Source organism: Pelodiscus sinensis, chromosome 18, assembly GCF_052426305.1.
Source record: "Pelodiscus sinensis isolate ZL-2025 chromosome 18, ASM5242630v1, whole genome shotgun sequence".
In the NCBI taxonomy this organism is placed as follows: Eukaryota; Metazoa; Chordata; order Testudines; family Trionychidae; genus Pelodiscus; species Pelodiscus sinensis.
This window is the reverse complement of record NC_143069.1, coordinates 8,212,655-8,237,435: the sequence shown is the minus strand read 5'-3', so window position 1 is coordinate 8,237,435 and position 24,781 is coordinate 8,212,655. Positions and strand designations below refer to the sequence as shown.

Below are 24,781 nucleotides of genomic sequence, written 5' to 3'. Positions count from 1 at the left end.
CATCGAGGACTGGGAGATTCGGTGCATGTAACGTACTGTACTTTAATAACCTTACTCTCAGGCTTTTCTTTCTTGTAATAATAAACCTTTAGATATAGATTCTAAAGGATTGGCCCAGCGTGATTTGTGGTAAGGTCCAGAGGGTAAATTGACCAGGGATCTGTGGCTGGTTTCTTGGAACCGGACAGAACTTGTTCGGGGTAGGTGGGATTGGGTGCTAGGACCCCCCACCTGTGTATAGGCCCGGGGCCATCTGGGGCATGGATATTGCTGGGGTGTCGGAGGGGTTTTGCTCGGGAGGCTTCAGGCAGGCTGCTGAAGCGCTCTGTGGGACTGGTTTGTGGCCTGTTTGGAGAGGTTGCCAGTCAGGGGGACTGTAAAGGGCCCCGGATTTGAGCAATTCGCCCTGAGCGGACGCCCTAAGCTGTGCCCAGACACGGCCCGGTCCGTCACAATCCTTCAGGGACCTTCCCTCGAATCCCATGGCAGCTGACTTTGCTTAGGAGCCTTTGGTGAGGGCCCTTGACAAAGGCTTTCTGGAAATCTAGATCCTCAGTGGGGGGGCTTGTTGACCCCCTAAAAGAATTCAATAGATTAGTGAGGTATGAATTCCCTTTACAGAAACCCTGTGGACTCTTCCTCAACAAATTATGCTGACCTATGTCTGCACATGCTGTTCTTTACTATCGTTTCAACCAGTTGGCCCAGTACTGAAGTCACCTCTAGACCCTTATAAAAAAACCTGGTGTCACATTAGCAATCTTCCAGTCATTTGGGATAGAAGCCGGGCGGGGGCGGGGCCGTGCATGTGCCGCACACCCAGGGGCGGAACTGCGCATGCAGCGCAAGAATAGCTCAGGCCGGACCTGGTCACTAAGCGGGCACATATAAATGTCCCGGCGGGCGCCACGTGGGACCACTGCATTAGAGACTAACAAAAATATATACAGCCTCGTGGTCTGTAGACCGTCCAGTAGGCGGGGCTGTGCACTGGGGCTGGCAGTTAAGGCCAGACAAAGCACTGAAGGGTGCTAGGACCTGGCTCCCAGCCCCCAACCCACTCAGCCCCACTCCGCTCTCAGAGCCAGGAACAGATCCCAGGAGACCTGGCTTCCAGCCCTGCTGGAGGGTGAGAGTGGTGGGGGGGTTGTGTGGACACCATAGGCGTGCACAGGGAGTGTGCCCAGTGTGCCCAGGCACACCCTAATGTCTAAAAAACAAGTGGCTTTGCATTTTAATTTAATTGCATGATATGCTCTTTTAAGTAAAGTTTAGTTAATTAAAAAAAATAAGTTTAGTTAAGTTTTAGTTTCTTTAGTTTGTTTGATGAATAAAAATAAAGTCCTTTATGATGGAGTATTCAATAAATGTTCACCTTTAAAAAAAATTAAAAAAAAAAATTCCCTGGGTGCACACCCTAATGAAATGTGCTGCACACGCCTATGGTGGACAGTGGCCGTGTCCAGAAAGCGGCGCCCAGGCCCTGCTTGTCCCAAGCCCAGGACCTGCCGGGTCCCTCCCTGCCACAAGGGCCGACTGTGCAGCGCTGACCCAGCAAGGCCAGTGAGTCAGAGCTCAGCCCCCAACCTGGGACCCCAGAAATCCTCCCCTGCATCTGGGCTCACCATGGCAACGAGCCCCCACGTGCTCCTTGTGGTCGCAATTGCCCCCTGGATCCTCATATGTGCAGTTCCCCAGCGCCGCCTCCGTCCCCTGGCACTGCACGTCCGTCAGCAGGACAGGCTGTGACTCAGACCCTGGGCCGAACACGCCGCTACTCAGGGACTCCACAGCCTGCCCGCAGCCCAGCTGCCTGCACACCACGGCCACGTCCTTCTCGTCCCAGCCGTCGTCACACACGGTGCCCCAGCGCCCGGCCACAAGCACCTCCACTCGCCCGGCGCAGCTGTGGGGGCCCCCCACCAGCCTCACATCTGCAAAGCAAACAGCTGCTGGGATGCCCGCTCCGGGCTGCAGGGAAGGGCCCAGAGGCTGCAGGGCCAGAGGCCCTTAACTGAGGCCCTGGAAATGGATCATAACCAGTGCCCCTGCTTTACAGAAGGGAAATGGAGACACAGAGACAGGACTCAGCTTACTCCTGGTCACCAGGGTTGCCAGGTGTCCGGTTTTGTACCGGACAGTACGGTATTTGCACCGTCTGTCTGGTAGAAAAATTCAGAAAATACCGGACAAGTGCAATGTCCGGTATTGTTTGAATTTCCGGCTGGGTGCCGGACCTAAGCCTGGCGGGGGCGGGGGAGTGACTGGGAGGTGGGGGCGCAATTGGCACTGGGAGCCTGTGGTCACGTGCAAAAGCCGGGTGGGGCGGGGACTGGAACGCCCAGCCCCGCCCCCGGCCCGTCTTCTGCTCGCAACTAAAGGGAGTGCCTGCCCGGGGCGTGGCCCCTTGGACTTCGGCTGCAGATAGTGGTTGCACCCCACCCCTGCCAGGTCTGCTTCCCGCCCCCCCTCCCACCTCTCCCCTCCTCTCTTCCAGCGCCACAGCCCTCGACCCCCCCCAGCTCTGCTTCCTGGCCCCACCCTTCCTCCCGGCCAGCCCCGTGGCCCCTGACCCCCCTAGCTCTGTTTCCCATCCCCCCCTCCCGTCCCCTTCCTTCCTCCTGGCTGGCCCCCAAACCTTCCCCATCAGCTCTGCTTCCCGCCCCCCGGTACCCTTCCCTCGCTCAAGTATGTCTGTTTTTTTGGCAGAGTCTACCTGGTAACCCTACTGGTCACACAGTGAGCCTTTTGAACACAGGGAATAGAAAGCCCCCCCCCCCCCACACACACACACACACACACACTCACTTTAAACCAGGGTGGACAAGCGGCGGCTCGTGGACCAGATCTGGCTGCCACGGTGCCTGATCCAGCCCACGGCCCCCTCGCCAGCACTCTTACTGCAGAGCAGCTGCAGCCACTTCACAGAGCAGGCTGCTCCTTGCTGTGACGTCTGCACAGGGAGGGGAAAGCTCCCTGCACTGCCCCAGTGTCCGGCCAATAGGAGCTGGGAAAGTCAGCTAAAGGTAGGGGAGGCAATGGCCCCTCCCTCTGCCCCCCACGCCCTCCCTGTGCTGGAGCAGAGCCACATGAGGGAGGTTGGGAAGAGCTAGAGACGGAGGGAGGGGCCAGGATAGCGGGGGTGGGGCATCAGAGAGGGGCGGGGCAAGGAAAGGCCACAGGGGGAGCGAGGGTGTTTGTACAAGTAGGAAGCTGGCGCCCCTCCGTGTTGCTGGGGGTGGGCAAACAGCTGGGGGTCTCTTCCCTGGATCCAGCGCAGGGGGTCTGGCAGCTCCCAGTGCAGGCTGGGCCGGCAGCACAAGGACAAACCAGAGCGGCTGGGGCTGGAGGAACAAGCTGATGTCACCTTCCCAGGGGAACGGCCCCACGGCGAGGAGTCCCCCCGCCGGGCGCTCCTAGAGCCACGCTCCACTTTGCTCTGGTTCTGTGCTTGAACCCAGGCAGCCGCCTCGCTCCCATTGCCTGCTGGGAGCTGCGCTCGGACACCTGACTATACAAAGCGGGTCGTGGTCACTTCTGTTCAGGCCCTGCCGTGACACCGGGGTGGGATCCTGGCCTGGGCTCTGGCAAAGGGCAGGGGCCAAGGGGCCAGACGTACGTACCTGAGGGGGCAGAGACTTCCACGCTGGCAGCTGGGGAGAGAAGAGGAAACCATCAGGAGCAGAGAGGGGCCCTCACATCCCAAAGCTTCCCAGCCCCACGGCACCTGCAGGAAGGTGGCACCAGGTGGGGCAGAATTCAGAGCACTTGGGGCCAGACATGGCAGTGACAGGGGCTGGGACCTAGGAGACCGGGGCAGTCCCAGGCCAGTGGCCCATCGGCTGCTCTGCCCCCCCTCCCCCTCCCCCTCCCAACCTTGGTGCACAGAACAGCCCCATCAGGGCACAATCCCACCAGCACAGACTGAGCCCCCCTCCCTGTACAGGGCACGCGGCAGGGATGGGCTCAGCACAGCCTGGGGGGGAGAACAGGCGAGTTCTGTGAGCCCCCCCAGGAGGATACAAGGTGGGTGCCTGACACACACTGAGGCACCCGCACCAAGGCAGAGGCACAGTTGTAGGGGGTTCTGTATAGTGTGTGTGTGTGTGTGTGTGTGTGTGTGTGTGTGTGTGTGTGTGTGTGTGTGTGTGTGTGTGTCCAAGGCAGAAGCACAGTTGTAGGGGGTTCTGTATAGTGTGTGTGTGTGTGTGTGTGTGTGTGTGTGCTGCTTTGGTGACTGTTAACACACTGCAGATCCGGCTGTCACTGTGTCAGGCTTTTCACTGGCGAAAAGGCCCTGCAATCCCGCGGAGTCCTCCCTGAGATCTGGGAATGGGTAAGGGCAGGTGCCGTTCCCACCAGGCCCTAGGAACTGATCGAGGTTTCTTAAAATGAACTGCCTTGAGTCCTAGCACCTGGGGCAAGGTGGGTGCCCGAGTCTGTGTAGCGACACCCACCCAGAGCCAGGAACAGAACCCAGGAGACCTGGCTCCCAGCCCTGTTGGGGGGTGTCAGTCACGGGGGGGTTGTGTGGACTCTCACGAAGTCCAGAAAGTGGAGCCCAGGCCCTGCTTGTCCCAAGCCCAGGACCTGCCGGGTCCCTCCCTGCCACAAGGGTCGACTGTGCAGCGCTCACCCAGCAAGGCCAGTGACTCAGAACTCAGCCCCCAACTTGGGACCCCAGAAATCCTCCCGTCTCTCCCCTGAGCCAGGGTTGTTCAGGGCTCTCCAGGCCAGCTCACCTTGGCAACGAGCCCCCACGTAGTCACAGTTGTCTCCAGGAACCTCATACGTGCAGGTCTCCAGCGCCGCCTCCGTCCTCCAGCACTGCACGTCCGTCATCAGGACAGGTTGTGACTTGGGGCCCGGGCTGAACACGCTGCTATTTGTCACTTCCAAGGCCTGCCCACAGCCCAGCCGCCTGCACACCACGGCCACGTCCTTCTCGTCCCAGCTGTCGTCACACACGGTGCCCCAGCGCCCGTCCACAAGCACCTCCACTTGCCCGGCACAGCTGTGGGGGCCCCCCACCAGCCTGACATCTGGCAAAGGAAACAGCTGCTGGGACGCCCGCTCAGGGCTGTGGGGAAGGACCCAGAGGCTGCAGGGCCAGAGGCCGGTAACTGAGCACCTGGAAATGGGTCATAACTAGTGCCCCTACTTTACAGAAGGGAAACTGAGGCACAGAGTAAGGACTCAGTTTACCCTTGGTCACACAGTGAGCCTTGTGCACACAGGGAATAGAATCCACCCCCTCCCCCCACACACATACACTCTAACCCAGGGAGGGCAAGAGGCGGTTTGCGGACCAGATCCGGCCACCACGGTGCCAGATCCAGCTCACGGCCCCCTGACCAGCACTCTTACTGCAGAGCAGCTGCAATTACTTCAAAGACCAGGCTGCTCCCTGCACTGTCCCCAGTGTCCGGCCAATAGGGCCTGGGAAATTCTGCTAAAGGCAGGGGAGCCAATGAAGCCTCCTCCATCTCCCCCCTTCCCCTCCCTCCATGCTGTAGCGGAGCTGCATGAGGGAGGGTGGGGAGAGACAGAAGGACGGGACAGTGGGGGTGGGGCATCAGAGAGGGGCGGGACAAAGACTCAGGCGGGAAGAGCCATAGGGGGAGCGAGGGTGTTCGTGCAAGTAGAAAGCTGGCGCCCCTCATTGTTGCTGGGGGTGGGCAAACAGCTGGGGGTCTCTTCCCTGGATCCAGCGCAGGGGGTCTGGCAGCTCCCAGTGCAGGCTGGGCCGACAGCAGAAGGACAAACCAGAGCGGCTGGGGCTGGAGGAACAAGGTGATGTCACCTTCCCAGGGGAACGGCCCCACGGCGAGGAGTCCCCCCGCCGGGCGCTCCTAGAGCCACGCTCCACTTTGCTCTGGTTCTGTGCTTGAACCCAGGGAGCCGCCTCGCTCCCACTGCCTGCTGGGACCTGCCCTAGGGCAGCTGTTTTTGCAAAGCACGTGGTGGTCACCTCTGCTCAGGCCCTGCCGTGACACTGGGGTGGGATCCTGGCCTGGGCTCTAGCAAAGGGCAGGTGCCAGGGGCCCACCCTGACATACGTTCCTGAGGGGGCAGAGACTCCCACGCTGGCAGCTGGGGAGGGAAGAGGAAACCGTCAGGAGCACAGAGGGGCCCTCGCACTGCAACACGGCACCTGCGGGAAGGTGGCGCCGGGTAGTGCAGAGTCCAGAGCCGTTAAGAAAAAGCGCTGAGAGGTGCTAGGACTTGGGAGAACGGGGGAGGCCCAGGCTGGCCCCAGCTCCAGCCCTGGTGCACAGAACAGCCCTGTCATGTTACTGCATTTTAGGGAAGCAGCCAGATCACTGCTGCACCCATGGGGGGGGGGTTGCCCCAAAAGTGGTACAAAGGGGTTCATGTGAGGTGTCAAATGAAAGCTTACTTCCTTCTGATTCTATATATGCTCTTCATGTACCTGTATAATGTCTGGGTGTGACATTATAGCTATGTACTCTGTGTCAATATTGGAAACTTCTGTTTGTGGCTGAGCAATAGACGAAGAATGCTCAGCCTATGGACATGCTAATGAGCAAGTCTCCATGGAACAACAGACCTCTGAAGGCCAAAGACACACCTGGACACTGACCATGTGACTGTCCCCAGCTTGGAAGAAGCCGGGGAGCGGGGGGGAGGGGGGGAGGGATATAAATATGCCATGTGGCCCACTCCATCTTGGTGCTCAGCTTAGCTTTTCATTCCAGAGGCAAGAGTGCAGGGATCAAGGAGCTGCAAAGAAGTGTGGACCCATCCTGATGTAGGATGTACACCAAAGACTTTTAAACCAGCAGTTATAACATCTCTGCTGCAAGCCTGCATTGAGAACTGGGAGATTTGAAGCATGTAATGTATGACCTTACTCTCGCGCTTTTCTTTCTTTTAGTGATAAACCTTTAGATGTTAGATTCTAATGCATTGGCCCAGCGTGAGTTGTGGGTAAGATCCGGAGGGTAAATTGACCAGGGATCTGTGGCTGGTTTCTTGGAACTGGACAGAACTTGTTCGGGGTAGGTGGGATTAGGTTCTAAGACCCCTCACCTGTGGGCAGGCCCAGGGATGTTTGGGGCACGGAGAGCACTGGAGTGTCAGAGGGGTTTTGCTTGTGAGGCTTCTGGCTGGCCAGGCAGGCAGCTGAAGTGGACTGGAGGACTGGTTAGTGGCCTGTTTGGGAAGGTCTCCAGTCCGGGGGCTGTGAGGAGCCCTGAATTTGAGCAATTCGCCCTGCGCCGACGACCTCAGCTGTGCCCAGATCCGGCCCAGTCTGTCACAGTATCCTGCCGACTACGCCACCGTGACAGACCGAGCTAGGTCTGGGCACAGCTGAGGGCGTCCACTCAAGGCAAATTGCTCAAATTCGGGGCTCCTTACAGCCCCCAGACTGGAGACCTTCCCAAATAGGCCACAAACCAGTCCCCCAGAACGCTTCAGCTGCCTGCCTGGCCAGCCAGAAGACTCACAAGCAAACCCCTCTGACACTCCAGTGCTCTCCATGCCCCAAACAGCCCCAGATCCCTCCCTGCCACAAGGGCCGACCGTGCAGCGTTCACCCAGCAAGGCCATTGAGTCGGAACTCAGCCCCGAACCTGGAACCCCAGAAATCCTCCCATCTCTCCCCTGAGCCAGGGCTGTCCAGAGATCTCCAGGCCAGCTCACCTTGGCAGTGAGCCTCCGCGTCCTCCCTGTGATCACAGTTGCCCCCAGGATCCTTGTAGGTGCAGTTCCTCAGCACCGTCTCCATGCCCTGGCACTGCACATCCATCAGCAGGACAGGCTGTGACTTGGGGCCTGGACCGATCACTCTGCTATTCGTCGCTCCCACGGCCTGTCCACAGCCCAGCTGCCTGCACACCACGGCCACGTCCTTCTCGTCCCAGCCGTCGTCACACACGGTGCCCCAGCGCCCATCCACAAGCACCTCCACTCGCCCGGCGCAGCTGTGGGTGCCACCCACCAGCCTGACATCTGGCAAAGCAAACAGCTGTTGGGATGCCTACTCCGGGCTGTGGGAAGAGCCCAGAGGCTGCAGGGCCAGAGGCCGATAACTGTGCCCCTGGAAATGGGTCATAACCAGTGCCCCTGCTTTACAGAGGCACAGAGACAGGGCTCAGCTTAACCCAGTCACACAGGGAGCCTTGTACACACAGGGAATAGAAACCACTCCCTCCCCCCACACACTCTCACTCTAACCCAGGGTGGGCAAGAGGAGGCTTGCGGACCAGATCCAGCCGCCACGGTGCTAGATCCAGCCCACGGCCACCTCGCCAGCACTCTTACCGCAGAGCAGCTGCAGCCACTTCGAAGAGCAGGCTTAGGGTTGCCAGTCGGTTTCAAGAAACATACCGGACACATTTGACATGACATCCCAATCTGCATTACATCCCATTTAGAAAATACCCGACATTTCTATTGTCTCATTTCTATTTTCTCAATTTGTTTCCCGAACAGAAAGCTCCAATACTGGACTGTCTGGTTCAAAACCAGACACCTGGCAACCCTATGCAGGCTGCTCCTTGCTGTGAATCTGCGCAGGGAGGGGAAAGCTCCCTGCGCTGCCCCAGTGTCCGGCCAATAGGAGCTGGGAAAGTCTGCTGAAGGCAGGGGAGCAAATGAAGCCTCCTCCCTCTCCCCCCCACGCCCTCCCAATGCTGGAGCAGAGCCACATGAGGGAGGGAGGGGAGAGTGAGAGAGAGGGAAGGGCTGGGACACTGGGGGGGGAGCATCAGAAAGAGGCGGGGCCAGGACTCGGGCGGGAAGGCCCAAACGGGAGCGAGGGTGTGTGTGCAAATGGAAGCTGGCGCCCCTCAGTGTTGCTGGGGGTGGGCAAACAGCTGCGAGGCTGCTCCCCTGGATCCAGCACAGGGGGTCTGGCAGCTCCCAGCACAGGATGGAACCGGCAGCACAAGGACAAACCAGAGCGGCTGGGGCTGGAGGAACAAGCTGATGTCACCTTCCCAGGGGAACGGCCCCACGGCGCGGAGTCCCCCCGCAGGGTGCTCCTAGAGCCACGCTCCACTTTGCTCTGGTTCTGTGCTTGAACCCAGGCAGCCGCCTCGCTCCCATTCCATGCTGGGACCTGCCCTGGGACACCACTGCTTGCTGGTCGTGGTCACATCTGCTCAGGCCCTGCGGTGTCGCCAGGGTGGGATCCTGGCCTGGGCTCTGGCAAAGGGCAGGTGCCACGGTCCCACCCTGAGATACATATTTGAGGGGGCAGAGACTCGCACACTGGCAGCTGAGGAGAGAAGGGGAAACCGTCGAAGCAGAGAGGGGCCCTCGCACCCCAAAGCTTCCCAGCCCCACGGCACCTGCGGGAAGGTGGCACCAGGTGGGGCAGAATTCAGAGCACTTGGGGCCAGACACGGCAGTGACAGGGGCTGGAACCTAGGAGACCGGGGCAGTCCCAGGCCAGTGGCCCATCGGCTGCTCTGCCCCCCCCCCCCAACCTTGGTGCACAGAACAGCCCCATCAGGGCACTATCCCACCAGCACAGACTGAGCCTCTCGCCTTGTACAGGGGCACGCGGCAGGGCTGGGCTCAGCACAGCCTGGGGAGGAGGCAGAACAGGCGAGTTCTGTGAGCGCCCCCAGGAGGATACAAGGTGGGTGCCTGACACACACTGAGGCATCCGCACCAAGGCAGAGGCAGAGGCACCATTGCAGGGGGCCCAGTACACATCGCGCGTTCATGTGTTTGTGTGTGTGCGTGTCTGTGTGCTGCTTTGTTGACTATTAACACACTGCGGATCCAGCTGTCACTGTGTCAGTGGCAAAAAAGCCTCGCAACCCCCCCAAGTCCTCCCTGAGCCCTGGGAATGGGTAAGAGCAGGTGCCTTTCCCACCGGGCTCTAGGAATTGATTGGGACTTTTTAAAATGAACTGCCTTGAGTCCTAGCACCTGGTGCAAGGTGGGTGCCTTCATCTGTGTAGTGACACCCACCCAGAGCCAAGAACAGACCCAGGAGCCCTGGCTCCCAGCCCTGCTGGGGGGTGTCAGTCACGGGGGGTTGTGTGGACACTGACCATGTCCAGAAAGCGGCGCCCAGGCCCTGCTTGTCCCAAGCCCAGGACCTGCCGGGTCCCTCCCTGCCACAAGGGCCGACCGGGCAGCGCTGACCCAGCAAGGCCAGTGAGTCGGAACTCAGCCCCCAATCTGGAACCACAGAAACCCTCCCCTCCATAGAGGCTCACCCTGGCAACGAGCCCCCGCATCCTCGTTGTGGTTACAGTCGATCCCTGGATCCTCATATGTGCAGTTCCCCAGAGCCGCCTCCGTCCCCTGGCACTGCACGTCCGTCAGCAGGATAGGCTGTGACTCGGACCCTGGGCCGAACACGCCGCTACTCAGGGCTTCCATGGCCTGCCCGCAGCCCAGCTGCCTGCACACCACGGCCACGTCCTTCTCGTCCCAGTCGTCGTCACACACGGTGCCCCAGCGCCCGGCCACAAGCACCTCCACTCGCCCGGCGCAGCTGTGGGGGCCCCCCACCAGCCTCACATCTGGCAAAGCAAACAGCTGCTGGGATGCCCGCTCCGGGCTGGGGGGAAAGGCCCAGAGGCTGCAGGGCCAGAGGCCGGTAACTGCGCCCCTGGAAATGGGTCATAACCAGTGCCCCTGCTTTACAGAAGGGAAACCGAGGCACAGAGACAGGACTTAGCTTACTCCTCCTGGTCACACAGTGGCTGTGTCTAGACTGGCGAGTTTTTCCGCAAAAGCAGCTGCAAAAGTTTTGCGCAAAAGGGCCAGTGTAGACAGCTCAGATTTGTTTTGCGCAAAAAAGCCCCGATCGCAAAAATGGCGATTGGGGCTTTTTTGCGCAAAAGCGCGTCTAGATTGGCACGGACGCTTCCCTGCAAAAAGTGCTTTTGCGGAAAAGTGTCCGTGCCAATCTAGACGCTCTTTTCCGCAAATGCTTTTAACGGAAAACTTTTCCATTAAAAGCATTTGCGGAAAACCATGCCAGTCTAGACGCAGCCTGTGAGTCTTGTGCAAACAGGGAATAGAAACCACCCCTCCCCCCACACACTCACTTTAACCCAGGTTGGGCAAGAGGCGGCTCGGGGGCCAGATCCGGCCGCCACGGTGCCTGATCCAGCCACGGCCCCCTCGCCAGCACTCTTACTGCAGAGCAGCTGCAGCCACTTCACAGAGCAGGCTGCTCCTTGCTGTGAATCTGCACAGGGAGGGGAAAGCTCCCTGCACTGCCCCAGTGTCCGGCCAATAGGAGCTGGGAAATTCTGCTGAAGCCAGGGGAGCAAATGAAGCCTCCTCACTTCCCCCTCTCGGTCCTCTCCGCTCTCTGTGCTGGAGCGGAGGCCACATGAGGGCAGGTGGGAAGCTAGAGACAGAGGGAGGGTCTGGGACACCATGGGTGGGGCATCAGAGAGGGGCAGGGCAAGGACTCGGCAGGAAGGGAGGAGAGGGAGAGAGGGTGTTTGTGCAAGTGGAAAGCTGGCGCCCCTCCGTGTTGCTGGGGGTGGGCAAACAGCTGTGAGTCTGCTCCCCTGGATCCAGCGCAGGGGGCCTGGCAGATCCCAGTGCAGGCTGGGCCGACAGCAGAAGGACAAACCAGAGCGGCTGGGGCTGGAGGAACAAGCTGATGTCACCTTCCCAGGGGAACGGCCCCACGGCGAGGAGTCCCCCCGCAGGGCGCTCCTAGAGCCACGCTCCACTTTGCTCTGGTTCTGTGCTTGAACCCAGGCAGCCGCCTCGCTCCCACTGCCTGCTGGGACCTGCCCTAGGGCAGCTGACTCTGAAAAGCGGGTCATGGCAGAGCCATGCTCACGTCCTGCCATGACACCAGGGTGGGATCCTGGCCTGGGCTCTGGCAAAGGGCAGGGGCCGAGGGGCCAGACGTACGTACCTGAGAGGGCAGAGACTCCCACGCCGGCAGCTGGGGAGAGAAGAGGAAACTGTCAGGAGCAGAAAGGGGCCCTCACACCCCAAAGCTTCCCAGCCCCACTGCACCTGCGGGAAGGTGGCACTGGAAGGGGCAGATTCCAGAGCAGTTGGGGCCAGACACGGCAGTGACAAGTGCTGGGACCCAGGAGACTAGGGGTGTCCCAGGCCAGCAGCCCATCAGCTGCCCCACCCCGCTCCGAACCCTGGCGCACAGAGGACCCCATTGGCACCGCCCCTAGTTGGCCCTCACCGAAGCAGAGCCAGAGGCCCAGAAGGTCCATGGCTGCCCCGTTGAACTGCTCCTTCCTGCCACGATCCAGTGCCAAGAGCCTCTCACCCTCCCACCAGGGCAGCCCCTTTTATGGCCTGCTCAGGGCTCTGCCGGCCAACGAGGGAGGAGCCGGCCCGAGGGCTGGTCACAAGGGCACTTCCCGGCACCTCGCGCTGGCTCAGCACGTCCCGGGGCAGGGCACAGCTCTGCGGTCTAGAGCGCTGCCTGCCAGTGACCCTGCACATGTCAGTCCCTGCCTCCCCCACGGGGAGGTTTAGCTCCTTCTGGCCCCAGAGCCAGCAGGCTGGGCCCAAGGAGGGACTCTGCTCTGGACAGGGTGGGCCAGGCTGTGGTGCTGGGCCTGGGGTGGCAGAGCGGGAGGCTGGAGCGGTTGGGGAGCCCAGAGGGGCGGGAGTGGAGTCCAGCCACAGCCAGCGAGGACAAGCCAAAGTCCGAACCCTGCGCAGTACCTGGCCTGCCTCCTGCACCCTGGGCCGGGGGCCCAGACTGTCTGGACTAAGCAGCCTGGGCTCACAGCCTGGGTGGCAGAGACACCGAGACAAGCCCCCGCCTGACACAGGGTGGCAGAGAGCTGAGTCCCCCGCAGGGGAGGTGCAAGTACCCTCTCCCCTCCCCCCACACAGCATGCGTGGCGTTCGGCTCTGGCCAGCCCCTGCCTCCCTCTTACCTGCTGTCCGGTCCAGGGGGGGAGGCCCTGCATTGTGTGGAGTCCTACGCAGCCGCTTCTGCCTCAGCACGTCCCTGTCTAGGACCGGAAAATACCGTGTTACGGTCCTTTGCTTTCCGGTGACTAGCGAAGGGGACCCCGCCAGGACCCAGCCATCGCCAGGGAAACTGGGGTCCAAAAGGAAGTTCCTTAGGGATCTAACTCTGAGACACACCCCCAAGCTCAGACCTCACACCCTGCACCCACACCTGGCAGGAAGCCAGGACCCCACATGGCCCGATCCTGGCCAGCTGGCAGGAAATTTCACCTGCCCTGTGGGAAGCAGCCGGGAGCGCTGTGCACTGTCTGCAGTCTCTTCGGGTGGCTGCTAATACACAGGGGATCCGGGTATGGCTGAGTCAGGCTCTGCACTGGCAAAAAGGCCCTGCAAGCCCCCAGATTCCGCCCTGATCCCCAGGGCCACGGTGTGAGCAGGTGCCTTTCCCACAGGCCCCTAGGAACTGGGAACAGGTCTGGGAACTGGCACAAGATGGGTGCCCTGCCCTAGCCTGTCTAGGTGACACCTCCCACAGTGGGCATGGACCAGAGAGTCCTGGCTCCCAGTAGGGTTACCAGATGGTTTAAAAAAAATACTGGACACACTTGATCTCAGATGGTGGGGGGGAGACGAGTTGGAAGGGGAGCGGGGCTGGATGGGAGGGAGTTGGGGGAAGTGGTGCTGGCCAGAGAGGGAGCAGTAGGAGAGAGAACCGGCCAGTGGGGAGCAGGGCTGGCCCGGGCGCATGCAGATCCCAGGGTGCTGCCCGTCCCGTGCATGATCCCTGAGGGGCACACGGGCAAATCTGGCCCCGGGGAATCCATCCCGGCCCTGCCTCTCCCCCGCTCTCTTCTGCGTAGCTGCGTACTGCCTGGCTGGTAGACATGCTCACGCACCATGAGCGTGTCTACTAGCCAGGCAGTACCCTACGTACTGATACTCATGATAATAATAAAACATACTTAATTAGAAAACAGCAGACATTTCTATGTCCGGTGTTTTCTCAATTTGTTTCCCAGACAGAAAGCTCAAATCCCGGACTGTCCGGTTCAAAACCGGACACCTGGCGACCCTGGATCCCAGCCCTGCTGGGGGCTGTCAGTCGTGGAGGGTTTGTGTGGATGCTGACCGTGTCCAGGAAGCGGCGCCCAGGCCCCACTTGTTCCAGCCCCAGGACCTGCCGGGTTCCTCCCTGCTGCCAGGGCAGACCGTGCAGCGCTCACCCAGCAAGGCTGCTCAGTGAGAGCCCAGCCCCCACCCTGGAACTCCAGGTGTCTGTCTGTCCTTGCCCTGACCCAGGGCTCTCCAGGCCAGCTCACCTTGGCAGCGAGCGCCCACGTCCTCGAAGTGCTCACAGAGGTTCTCCGCATGCTTGTAGGTGCAGGTCCCCAGCGCCGCCTCCGTCCCCTGGCACTGCACGTCCATCATCAGGACAGGCTGTGACTCGGGGCCCGGGCCGAACACGCTGCTATTCGTCGCTCCCACGGCCTGTCCACAGCCCAGCTGCCTGCACACCACGGCCACGTCCTTCTCGTCCCAGCCGTCGTCACACACGGTGCCCCAGCGCCCGGCCACAAGCACCTCCACTCGCCCGACACAGCCGTGGGGGCCCCCCACCAGCCTCACATCTGGAAAAGCAAACAGCTGCTGGGATGCTTGCCCAGCCCAATGCAAGGCATCGCCAGCGAATGCAAAACAGGGCAGAACGGGCTTCCCCCATGACCCTGGGCCCCTCGCCAGCATTTGCCTCCAGCACCTACCGGTCACTGAGCCCCAAAAAGGGGCACAGAATCAGAGTCCCTGCTGTGCAGAAGGAAACTGAGGCACAGAGACAGGACTTGGCTTACTCCTAATCACACAGTAAACTTTGAATAGAGCAAGGAATATAACGTCCCTCCACTCTAACCACTAGACCCCACTCTCTATGCAGAGCCAGGGACAGATCCCTGCCCACCCCAGCTTCTAGCCACCTTTGCCTTTAAACACCAGTCCCTACTCCCCTCCTAGAGACAAGGACAGAAGCTTGGTCACTGGCTCACGGGGAATGGGGATCAAGACGAGGATGGGTCCGAACTAGACTCCTGGATCCGCGTCTGTCCCTTCCCCACCAGCTCTTCCCAGTGCCACTCGCCTCCATTTCCACTCAGCAGCGTGAGCATTGAACACCCAGCACTCCCCGCATCCCTGGGGAGAGATGGGGGGTCTGCCCTGGAGATCGGCCGCCTACCAGCAGAGCACACAGCTCCTGAGCCGTCACAGTCGTGCCCCTGTTGTGGGGCCAGCGCTGGTAGTTAGAGGGGAGACACCCTGACTCACTCCAGTGCCAGCTGCACCTGTCCCTACCGGCCCCCGCTCATTGGCATACACCACTGACTGCCCCTCCGTGGGGGAACTGGTTACACTCCCCGGCTCTGTCATTTGCATCCGCATTGCCCAGAGCTGCCAGCCTGGAGAGTGTCCATGGGCGCGTGACGCAGCGGGGACTGTGACCATTTCTGTAGCCACAGTGTCACTCCGGTTGTGCTTTCACTGGTTGCTTTGTGGTGCTGTGTGTGATTGTTACTGTCCTGTGCTGTTCTGTAGTGACAGTGTGTGTGCGCGCAGTGCCTAGCGGAGGATGGGGTCTCTGGGGGAGGACTCCTGAGGGAGGCGCAGAGGGAATGGCCCAGGCCAGCCTGACCCCTGAGCTAGGTGGGGGGTTCAGTCAGGGGGCACTCTGCCTGGGGAGCAGGACAAAGGAAGAAGAGGGGCTGCCTAGAGGGCTGTGACCAGTTGCTGGGGGTGTGAGAGTTTCCGGCTGGCTTAGGGAGAGGGGAGTCTACCTGGCTAGGGGGGCCGAGCAGGGGCCCTGCCTCTGGGCCCCCCTCTGCCCCAGATGGATTGTACTGAATGCTCCTGGTAACAACCAGTCTGGGCTACGCTGTGTCCCCGTCAACCGATAACCCTTCTGTTCTACCTGCCGGCTGAGTCACGTCTGGCTGCGGATGGGGGGTGCCGGGCCCAGTGACTCCCACGCTCCGGACACCATGATCACAGCATGTGCCCCGGGATTTAAATATCCTGCGCTTGATTTGCATCTTCCCGGACGGTTGCCATTTTTTGAAATTTACAAGTCCGGACAAATTGCCCGCGTCTACATGCAGCAGGGACCCGGTACTTAGAATTAAATCCCTAAATCAAATTTCCTGTTATTCCTGCTGCAAGGAGGTGTAACGGGTAGTTTGAACTAGGGGGCTAGTGTAGACATTCCCCTAGTGAAATAGTTTTTCCTAATATCCAACCTGGACCTCTCCCACCACAACTTGAGACCATTGCTCCTTGTTCTGCCATCTGTCACTACTGAGAACAGCCTCTCTCCATCCTCTCTGGAACCTCCCTTCAGGAAGTTGAAGGCTGCTATCAAATCCTAGAGCCACACTCCACTTTGCTCTGGTTCTGCGCTTGAACCCGGGCAGCCGCCTCGCTCCCATTGCATGCTGGGACCTGCCCTAGGGCAGCCACCTCTCCAAAGCTCTGCTATAGCCACCTCTGCACAGGCCATGCTGTGATGCCAGTGGGTGGGATCCTCTCCAAAGGGCAGGTGTTGGGGAGACAGACACTCCCAGGCCGGTGGTTGGGGCAAAGAGGCGAAATCATCACTAGTGGGCCCCACGGCTCCAGCGGGAAGGTGGGGCCAGGCGGGGCAGAGTCCAGAGCAGTTGGGGCCAGACATGGCAGTGACAGGTGCTGCGACCCAGAACACTGCGGCAGCCCCAGGCCGGCTGCCCATCGGCTGCTCCACCCCGCTCCTAACCCTGGTGCACTGGGCAGCCCCATCAGGGCCTGGCTCTGCAGCTCAGACTGAGCCCTGCTCCCTGTGCGAGGGCATGGGGCAGGGTTCAGCCACAGCCCCAAGGGAGAACAGGCGAGCTCTGTGTGCCCCCACCAGGGATGCAGCCAGCTGGCAGGTACCTTACGTAGCCAGTGTCACCCTCACCAAAGCAGAGGCAGAGGCAGAACTGGAGTCCATGGCTCCCCGGGGAAAGTTGCCAGGGAGCCCTGCGCACTTCCCCTGTGCTGCTTGGGTGACTGTTAATACGCAGAGGATCCGGGTACGACTGTGTCAGGCTCTTTCACTAGCAAAAAGGCCACGTGAGCCCCCAGATTCCTCCCTGAGCCCCAGGTCTGGGTACGGGCAGGTGCCTTTCCCACAGGCCCCTAGGAACTGGGAAGAGGTTGGGGCAGCTAAAGCTCTAGGAACGGGCACAAGGTGACACCTCCCCGAGCCAGCGATGGACCCCAGGAGACCTGGCTCCCGGCCCTGCTGGGGGGTGTCAGTCACGGAGAGTTTGTGTGGATGCTGACCGTGTCCAGGAAGCGGCACCCAGGCCCTGCTTCTCCCAAACCCAGGACGTGCCATGTCCCTCCCTGCCCCCAGGGCAGACCGTGCAGCCACCAGCTCTTCCCAATGTGTCGCACCCCCGTTTCCACTCAGTAGCGTGAGCATTGAAAACCCAGCTCTCCCCGCATCACTGGGGAGAGATGGGGGGTCTGCGCTGGAGATCGGCTGCCTGCTGGCAGAGCACACGGCTCCTGAGCAGTCACGGTCGTGCCCCTGTTGTGGGGTCAGTGCTGGTAGTTGGAGGGGAGAGACCCTGACTCACTCCAGTGCCAGTTGCACCTGCCCCTACCGGCCCCCGCTCATTGGCATACACCATGTACTGCCCCTCCCGATGAACTTCTTGCCGTGCCCAGCTCCGTCACTTGCAACCACACTGACTGGCTACGACTGTACCGCAGGCTTCTTGCGCCAGAATTCTTTTATGCAAGAGTTTTTGCGCAAAAAAAACCACTGCATGGACGCTCTTACGCAAGAAAGCTCTGATGGCCATTCACAGAATGGCCATCAGAGCACCTGTGCTTTTTCCCAGAGGGTTTTTTGCACAAAAACCCCTGCGGAGCCTCCACACGTGCCTTATTGCACAAGAGCTGTAGCGCAAAAAGGAGTTCTGCCTTGTAAAAGGAGGTTTACCTACACCGGTAAAAGCCCTCAGTTCTGCCGTTTTACTGCCGATTTACTTGCGTAATAACGCATTTGAGGTGTGGACAATCTGCAGGTTTTTGCACAAAAACGGCCGAGCAGTGGAGAAGTAGCCACTGTGTCCACGGCCATGTGTGACGCAGAGGGGACTGTGCCCACTCGAGTAGTCACGGTGTCACTCTGGTTGTAGATTCACTGGGTGCTTTGTTGTGATGTGTGTGATTCCGGCTCTTCTGTGCTGCTCTGTGTGTGCAGTGCCCAGCAGGGGATGGGGTCTCTGGGGGAGGACTCCTGAGGGAGGCGCAGAGGGAATGGCCCAGGCCAGCCTGACCCCTGAGCTAGGTGGGGGGTTCAGTCAGGGGGCACTCTGCCTGGGGAGCAGGACAAAGGAAGAAGAGAGGCTGCCTAGAGGGCTGTGACCAGTTGCTGGGGGCGTGAGAGTTTCCGGCTGGCTTAGGGAGAGGGGAGTCTACCTGGCTAGGGGGGCCGGGCAGGGGCCCTGGCTCTGGGCCCCCCTCTGCCCCAGATGGATTGTACTGAATGCTCCTGGTAACAACCAGTCTGGGCTACGCTGTGTCCCCGTCAACCAATAGCCCTTCTGTCCTACCTGCCGGCTGAGTCACGTCTGGCTGCAGATGGGGGTGCCGGGCCCAGTGACTCCCACACTCTGAACACCATGATCACAGCATGTGACCCGTGTGCAGGGATACAATGGGAGCCTGGGTCAGTGTGACAACAAGAGGGCATCCCATGGGGAGAGGGGCCACCCTGACCTGAGAGATGGGGCTAGATTCTCCTTTAACACACAGGGGGCTTGGAGAGCAGGGGGCTTCTTCATATGGTGCAGTGTGGTGGGGTGGGGTGGGGTGGGGTGCAGTGGAGTGGGGTGGGGTGGGGTGGGGTGCGGTGAAGTGGGGTGCGGTGGGGTGTGGTGGAGTGGGGTGCGGTGGAGTGGGGTGGGGTGTGGTGTGGTGGGGTGGGGTGGAGTGGGGTGGGGTGTGGTGGGGTGGGGTGGGGTGGAGTGGAGTGGGGTGCGGTGGAGTGGGGTGGGGTGGGGTGGGGTGGGGTGCGGTGGAGTGGGGTGGGGTGCGGTGGGGTGGGGTGGGGTGGAGTGGAGTGGGGTGATGTGGGGTGCGGTGGGGTGGGGTGGGGTGGAGTGGGGTGGGGTGCGGTGAAGTGGGGTGGGGTGGGGTGGGGGGGGGCGGTGGGGTGGGGTGTGGTGGAGTGGGGTGCGGTGGGGTGGGATGGGGTGGGGGGGGGGGTGCGGTGGGGGGGTGGTGGTGGGGGGGTGGGGTGGAGTGGGGTGCGGTGGGGTGGGGTGGAGTGGGGTGCGGTGGGGTGGGGTGCGGTGGAGTGGGGTGGGGTGGGGTGGGGTGGGGTGGGGTGGAGTGGGGTGCGGTGGGGTGGGGTGGGGTGGGGTGGGGTGCGGTGGGGTGTGGTGGAGTGGGGTGCGGTGGGGTGGGGTGGGGTGGGGTGGGGTGGGGTGGGGTGCGGTGGGGTGTGGTGGGGTGGGGGGGTGCAGTGGGGTGTGGTGGAGTGGGGATGGGGTCGTGTCTGGCAGATCCCAGTGCAGGACGGGACCAGCAGCACAAAGACAAACCAGAGCAGCTGGGGCTGGAGGAACAAGGTGATGTCACCTCCTCTGGGGAGCGGCCCCACGGCGAGGAGTCCCATAGGAGGGAACGTCTAGTGCCATGCTCCAGCTGGCTCTAGTTCTGTGCTTGAACCCAGGCAGCCTCCTCACTCCCATTGCATGCTGGGACTTTGCTCAGGCAGCTGCCTCATTCCCATTGGATGCTGGAACCGGCATACGGGCAGCAACCTTGCTCCCATTGCATGCTGGGAGCTGCCCTAGGGCAGCCACCACCCCAAAGCATGGTGGTGGCCACTTCTGCGCAGGGCATGCTGTGATGCCAGTGGGTGGGATCCAGGCCTGGGCTCTGCCAAAGGGCAGGTGCCGGGGAGACAGACACTCCCAGACCGGCAGATGGGGGTAGGAGGCAAAACCATCAGGAGCTCTAGGAACTGGCCCAAGGTGGGTGCCCTGCCCTAGCCTGTCTAGGTGACACCTCCCCGAGCCAGCGATGGACCCCAGGAGCAGGGGCGGATATAGGGCAGGGCAAGCGGGGCGGCCGCCCCGGGCCCCGCGCTTCAAGAAGCCCCGCGCATGCGCCATGGCAAAGGGGGGCCCCGCGAAATTGGGCTGCTCTGGGCCCCGCAAAATGATCATCTGCCCCTGCCCAGGAGTCCTGGCTCACGGGGGGTGGGGGGATCGTGGTCGTGTGGACACTGACCATGGCCAGGAAGTAGAGTTGCCAGGTGTCCGGTTTTGAGGAATTATCCATGTCCAGTATTTTCTAAATAAGATGTGATGTGCCACTGTGATGTCATGGCAAGTGTGTCCGGTATTATTGTGGAAACCATCTGGCAACCCTGCCGGGAAGCGGCGCCCAGGCCCTGCTTCTCCCAACCCCAGGACGTGCCATGTCCCTCCCTGCCACCAGGCCAGACCGTGCAGGGCTCACCCAGAGAGGCTGCTCAGTCAGAGCCCAGCCCCCGCCATGGGACCCCGGACGTCTGCTTGTCCCTCCCCTGACCCAGGGCTCTCCAGGCCAGCTCACCTTGGCAGCGAGCGCCCACGTCCTCGAAGTGCTCACAGAGGTTCTCCGCATGCTTGTAGGTGCAGGTCCCCAGCGCCGCCTCCGTCCCCTGGCACTGCACGTCCATCATCAGGACAGGCTGTGACTCAGGGCCCGGGCCGAACACGCTGCTATTCGTCGCTCCCACGGCCTGTCCACAGCCCAGCTGCCTGCACACCACGGCCACGTCCTTCTCGTCCCAGCCGTCGTCACACACGGTGCCCCAGCGCCCGGCCACAAGCACCTCCACTCGCCCGGCGCAGCCGTGGGGGCCCCCCACCAGCCTGACATCTGGAAAAGCAAACAGCAGCTGGGACGCCTACTCCGGGGCTGCAGTGGAGCCCCAGATGCTGACCTGAGAGGCGGGGCTAGATTGGGTGCTGATGCCTTTGCTCCCCTGGATCCAGCGCAGGGTGTCGGGCTGATCCCAGTGCAGGCTGGGACCGTGAGCACAAAGACAAACCAGAGCGGCTGGGGCTGGGAGAAGAAGAGGAGGTCCCCCACCAAGAGAATGGATCCCGCGGCAAGAAGCCCCATAGCCAGCAGCTCTTAGAACTGGGGTATCCAATGCCCTAGCCCAGGGCTACTCAGCACGCGGCTCGTGGGCTGCATGTGGCCCAAGGCCCATTTGTCTGTGGCCCATGGGTGGGAGCCAAACAAAAATGTGGTCACTATAACGGTCTTCTGTTGAGATGTGTTTTAGTAGTTAAATCCCTGGACTGTCATTGCTCATTACAAGTGCAACACAGGTGGAAATCAGGTAACTGCTGCATTTTATTACTATCGGCAGAACTGACTTACAGCTGTGTACTCTTGCCTTAATCTTTGCATTCATACCTGTCAGTGTGAAAGAAGCTGTTTGCATGCACATGCAACCACACTTAAGATGTGGCCCTCGGCAGGTGCTGTGAGTATCATTGCGGCCTCCAGGGCTTCCAAAGCTGAGTAGCCCTGCCCCAGCCACTAGCCACATGTAGCTATTTGGCCAGTTAAGTGTGGCTAGTTGGCTTGAACTATGTATCTGGTTGACTGTAGCTCATCTGCTATAGTGGCTACTGCTTCAGGACTGGTTGGACACCACAGTCTTAGAGCCACGCTCCAGTTTGTTCCTCTTGTGTGCTTGAACCCAGGCAGCCCCTTGCTCCCACTGCATGCTGGGACTGCCCTAGGGAGCTCCTTGTTCCCATTGCCTTGCACCACCCCAAAGCTTCCCCCCCTCACAGCACCTGCAAGAAGGTGGCGCCAGGCTGGCTGCCCATGAGCTGCTCTGCCCCACGGTGATGTTATTGGATTTTAATGTGAGCAGGCAGATCAGTGATGCTCCCACTGGTGGGTTTGCCCCAAATTCTGCGTAAGATGGGCCATGGGAGGCGTCTAAGGAAAGCTCGTGCTTTGCGGATTCTGTCTACGCTGCTCACATCCATGTATGATTTTCATGGGTCAAGTTACGGATACGGGCTCTGTACTTATATTTTTAACGTTCTCTGACTGGGAGACAGCAGAAGGCGTCATCCACCTATTAGTTGGGGGGCTGTGGCCCAATGAATAGTGAATGCTGCATGGACAAAGGCTCTTAAGCGTTGCCAATTGACACCTGAGGAGCACACGCTGGGCCTTGGTCTGCGAAGGACACACCTGGATACTCCCTGGCTCCTTGTCTAGAAAGGACATAGGCTATGTCTACACTATAGAGTTTTTCTGGGATACCTTTTGGATCAGTTTCTGAAAAAGTGGGCACGCTTTTTTGGAGGCCCTGTATCCCTCATTCTATGAGGAATAAGGGATCTTCCGAAAGAGGAGGTTTTCCCCACATTTGGCACCCGTGTAGATGGGCCAAATGTCGGAAAAGCCTCTTCTGAAAAAAGAATCGGGTAAAGGTATGCAAATTGCGGTTCACCATTTGTGACCTTCTTCCGAAAATAACCTGCAGTGTAGACATCGCCTTAAACTAGTTTAGTGGTCATGTGACCAGCCCCATTTTGGGAGGCCCCAGCACCCAGGGGGACAATGGAATTCCCTCTGCAGGGACAAGGTTAGAAAAGGATCCTGGGCTTACTCTCCGCTCCAGAAGAACCTTTGCCAGAGACAGAGCTGAGCAGGAGCGTCGACCCGGCCGACCGTCCATGCCCTCCAGAGACGGTTACACTAGCAGGTTGTTCCATCTCTGCTAGGCCTGCATCAGGGACTTGGTGATTGGCGCATGTCATGTGATCGCTTTAACAATCTCATTCTCCACCTTGTCTTTCCTTTTATTAATACACCCTTAGATTTCAGATGCTACAGGCCTGGCCCAGCGTGTGCTTTTGGGTAAGAGCTGAGGTACAAATTGAGCCGGGACTGGGGCTGGCCCTTGGGACTGGGAGAACCTGTTTGGAGTCAGTGAGATCGGTCTGATAACCCCTCCTCTGTGTAAGGAGCGGTGCCGGCTGTGGCACGGGTGAAGCTGGAGTGTCTAAGGGGATTGCGTGTGTGACTTCCTACTGGCCACACTGGCAGCTGAAGTGGTTTGTGTGTGGCTAGCTTGGCGCCTTATGGAGAAGGGCCCCAGTCTAGGGCTGTAAGTAACCCTGGCTGTAAGAATTCTCCCTGATGTGACCCTCTCAGTGGTGCCCCGACCACCTGCCATGTTACACCTGCTCCTAACCCTTGTGCACAGACCAGCCCCACCGGGGCCCTACCAGCACAGACTGATCCACACTCCCTGTGCAGGGGACTCAGCAGGGCAGGGCTCAGCCCAGGGTGAGAACAGGTGAGCTCTCTGTGCTCCCACCAGGGAAACACCCGGCTGGCGGGCGCTTTACGCACCCAGTGACATCGTCACCAAAGCAGAGCCAGAGGCAGAGCCGCGGGTCCCCAGGGTGAGCCATCAGAGAGCCCTGCACACTTAGGGGGTGTGTTCCGATCTAGGTACCACTGTCAGGCTCTTTCATTGGTGCAAATCCCCTGCAAACCCCCAGGTTCCTCCCTGAGCCCCAGGGCCTGGCGGAGGGCAGGTGCCTTTCTCACAGGCCCCTAAGAACTGGGAGCAGGTCGGGGTTCCTTGAGCTCTAGGAACTGGGACAAGGTGGATGCCCTGCCCTAGTGTATGTAGGTGACACCTCCCAGAGCCAGGAACAGAACCCAGGAGACCTGGCTCCCAGCCCCCAACCCACTAGGCCCCACTTCCCTCCCAGAGCCAGGGACAGACCCCAGGAGTCCTGGCTCCCAGCCCCCAACCCACTCGGCCCCACTTCCCTCCCAGAGCCGGAGATGGACCCCAGGAGTTCTGACTCCCGGCCCTGCTGGGGGCTGTCAGTCGCGGGCAGTGTGTGTGGTCACTAATCCTGCTGCAGAAAGGAGTTTTCTGTTCATAACCGCTTCAGGTCAGCTCACCTTGGCAGCGAACCCCCGCGTCCTCATCATGCTCACAGTGGTGTCCTGCATCCGTGTACGTGCAGGTCCCCAGCGCCGCCTCCGTCCCCTGGCACTGCACGTCCGTCAGCAGGACAGGCTGTGATTCGGACCCTGGGCCGAACACGCTGCTACTCAGGGACTCCACAGCCTGCCCACAGCCCAGCTGCCTGCACACCACGGCCACGTCCTTCTCGTCCCAGCCGTCGTCACACACGGTGCCCCAGCGCCCGGCCACAAGCACCTCCACTCGCCCGGCGCAGCTGTGGGGGCCCCCCACCAGCCTGACATCTGGCAAAGCAAACAGCTGCTGGGACGCCTGCTCCAGGGCTGTGCAGGGTTAAGGCCCAGCGTGAGGCATCGCCAGCGAGTGCAGAACAGGGCAGAACGGGCTTCCCCCGTGACCCTGGGCCCTTGTCCTGCACCTCCATGCCTGCACAGGCAGGTCACTGAGCCCCAGGACATGCTGAAGCCTCATTGCCCCTGCTTTGCAGAAGGGAAACTGAGGCACGCAGCCAGGACTTGACTTACTCCTGGTCACACCAAGAGCCTTGTACAGAGCAGGGACTAGAACCTCCCTCCACTCCACACACTGGGGAGAGAAGGGGGGGGTCTCCCCTGGAGATCAGCTGCCTGCCTGCAGAGCACACGACTCCTGGGCAGTCGGGGCCGTGCCCCTGCTGTGGAGCCAGGGCTGGCAGTTGGAGGGCAAAACAAGGCCACCCTGACCGGGGAGATGGAGTTAGATTGTGTGTGAACACACGGGGCAGCTCGGCGAGGGAGGAGCTCCCCGTGGAAAGTTATTTGGTGGTGTCTGGGAGGG

At 60.6% G+C, this 24,781-nt stretch overlaps 1 protein-coding gene across 1 annotated transcript in view; it reads right to left on the bottom strand.

Annotated features, from left to right (window-relative positions):
- Positions 1-24,781, bottom strand: part of LOC102449031 (scavenger receptor cysteine-rich domain-containing protein DMBT1-like) — an 87,139-nt gene that overhangs the window by 27,043 nt on the left and 35,315 nt on the right. The window contains exons 14-22 of the mRNA XM_089770392.1: positions 23,941-24,249; positions 20,551-20,859; positions 14,229-14,537; positions 12,873-12,950; positions 11,876-11,905; positions 10,203-10,511; positions 7,669-7,977; positions 4,743-5,042; positions 3,624-3,653 (exon numbers count right to left, since the gene is read on the bottom strand). Of these exons, the coding sequence (XP_089626518.1) occupies positions 3,624-3,653; positions 4,743-5,042; positions 7,669-7,977; positions 10,203-10,511; positions 11,876-11,905; positions 12,873-12,950; positions 14,229-14,537; positions 20,551-20,859; positions 23,941-24,249 (1,983 nt within the window). The remainder of the gene's footprint in view (positions 1-3,623; positions 3,654-4,742; positions 5,043-7,668; positions 7,978-10,202; positions 10,512-11,875; positions 11,906-12,872; positions 12,951-14,228; positions 14,538-20,550; positions 20,860-23,940; positions 24,250-24,781) is intronic.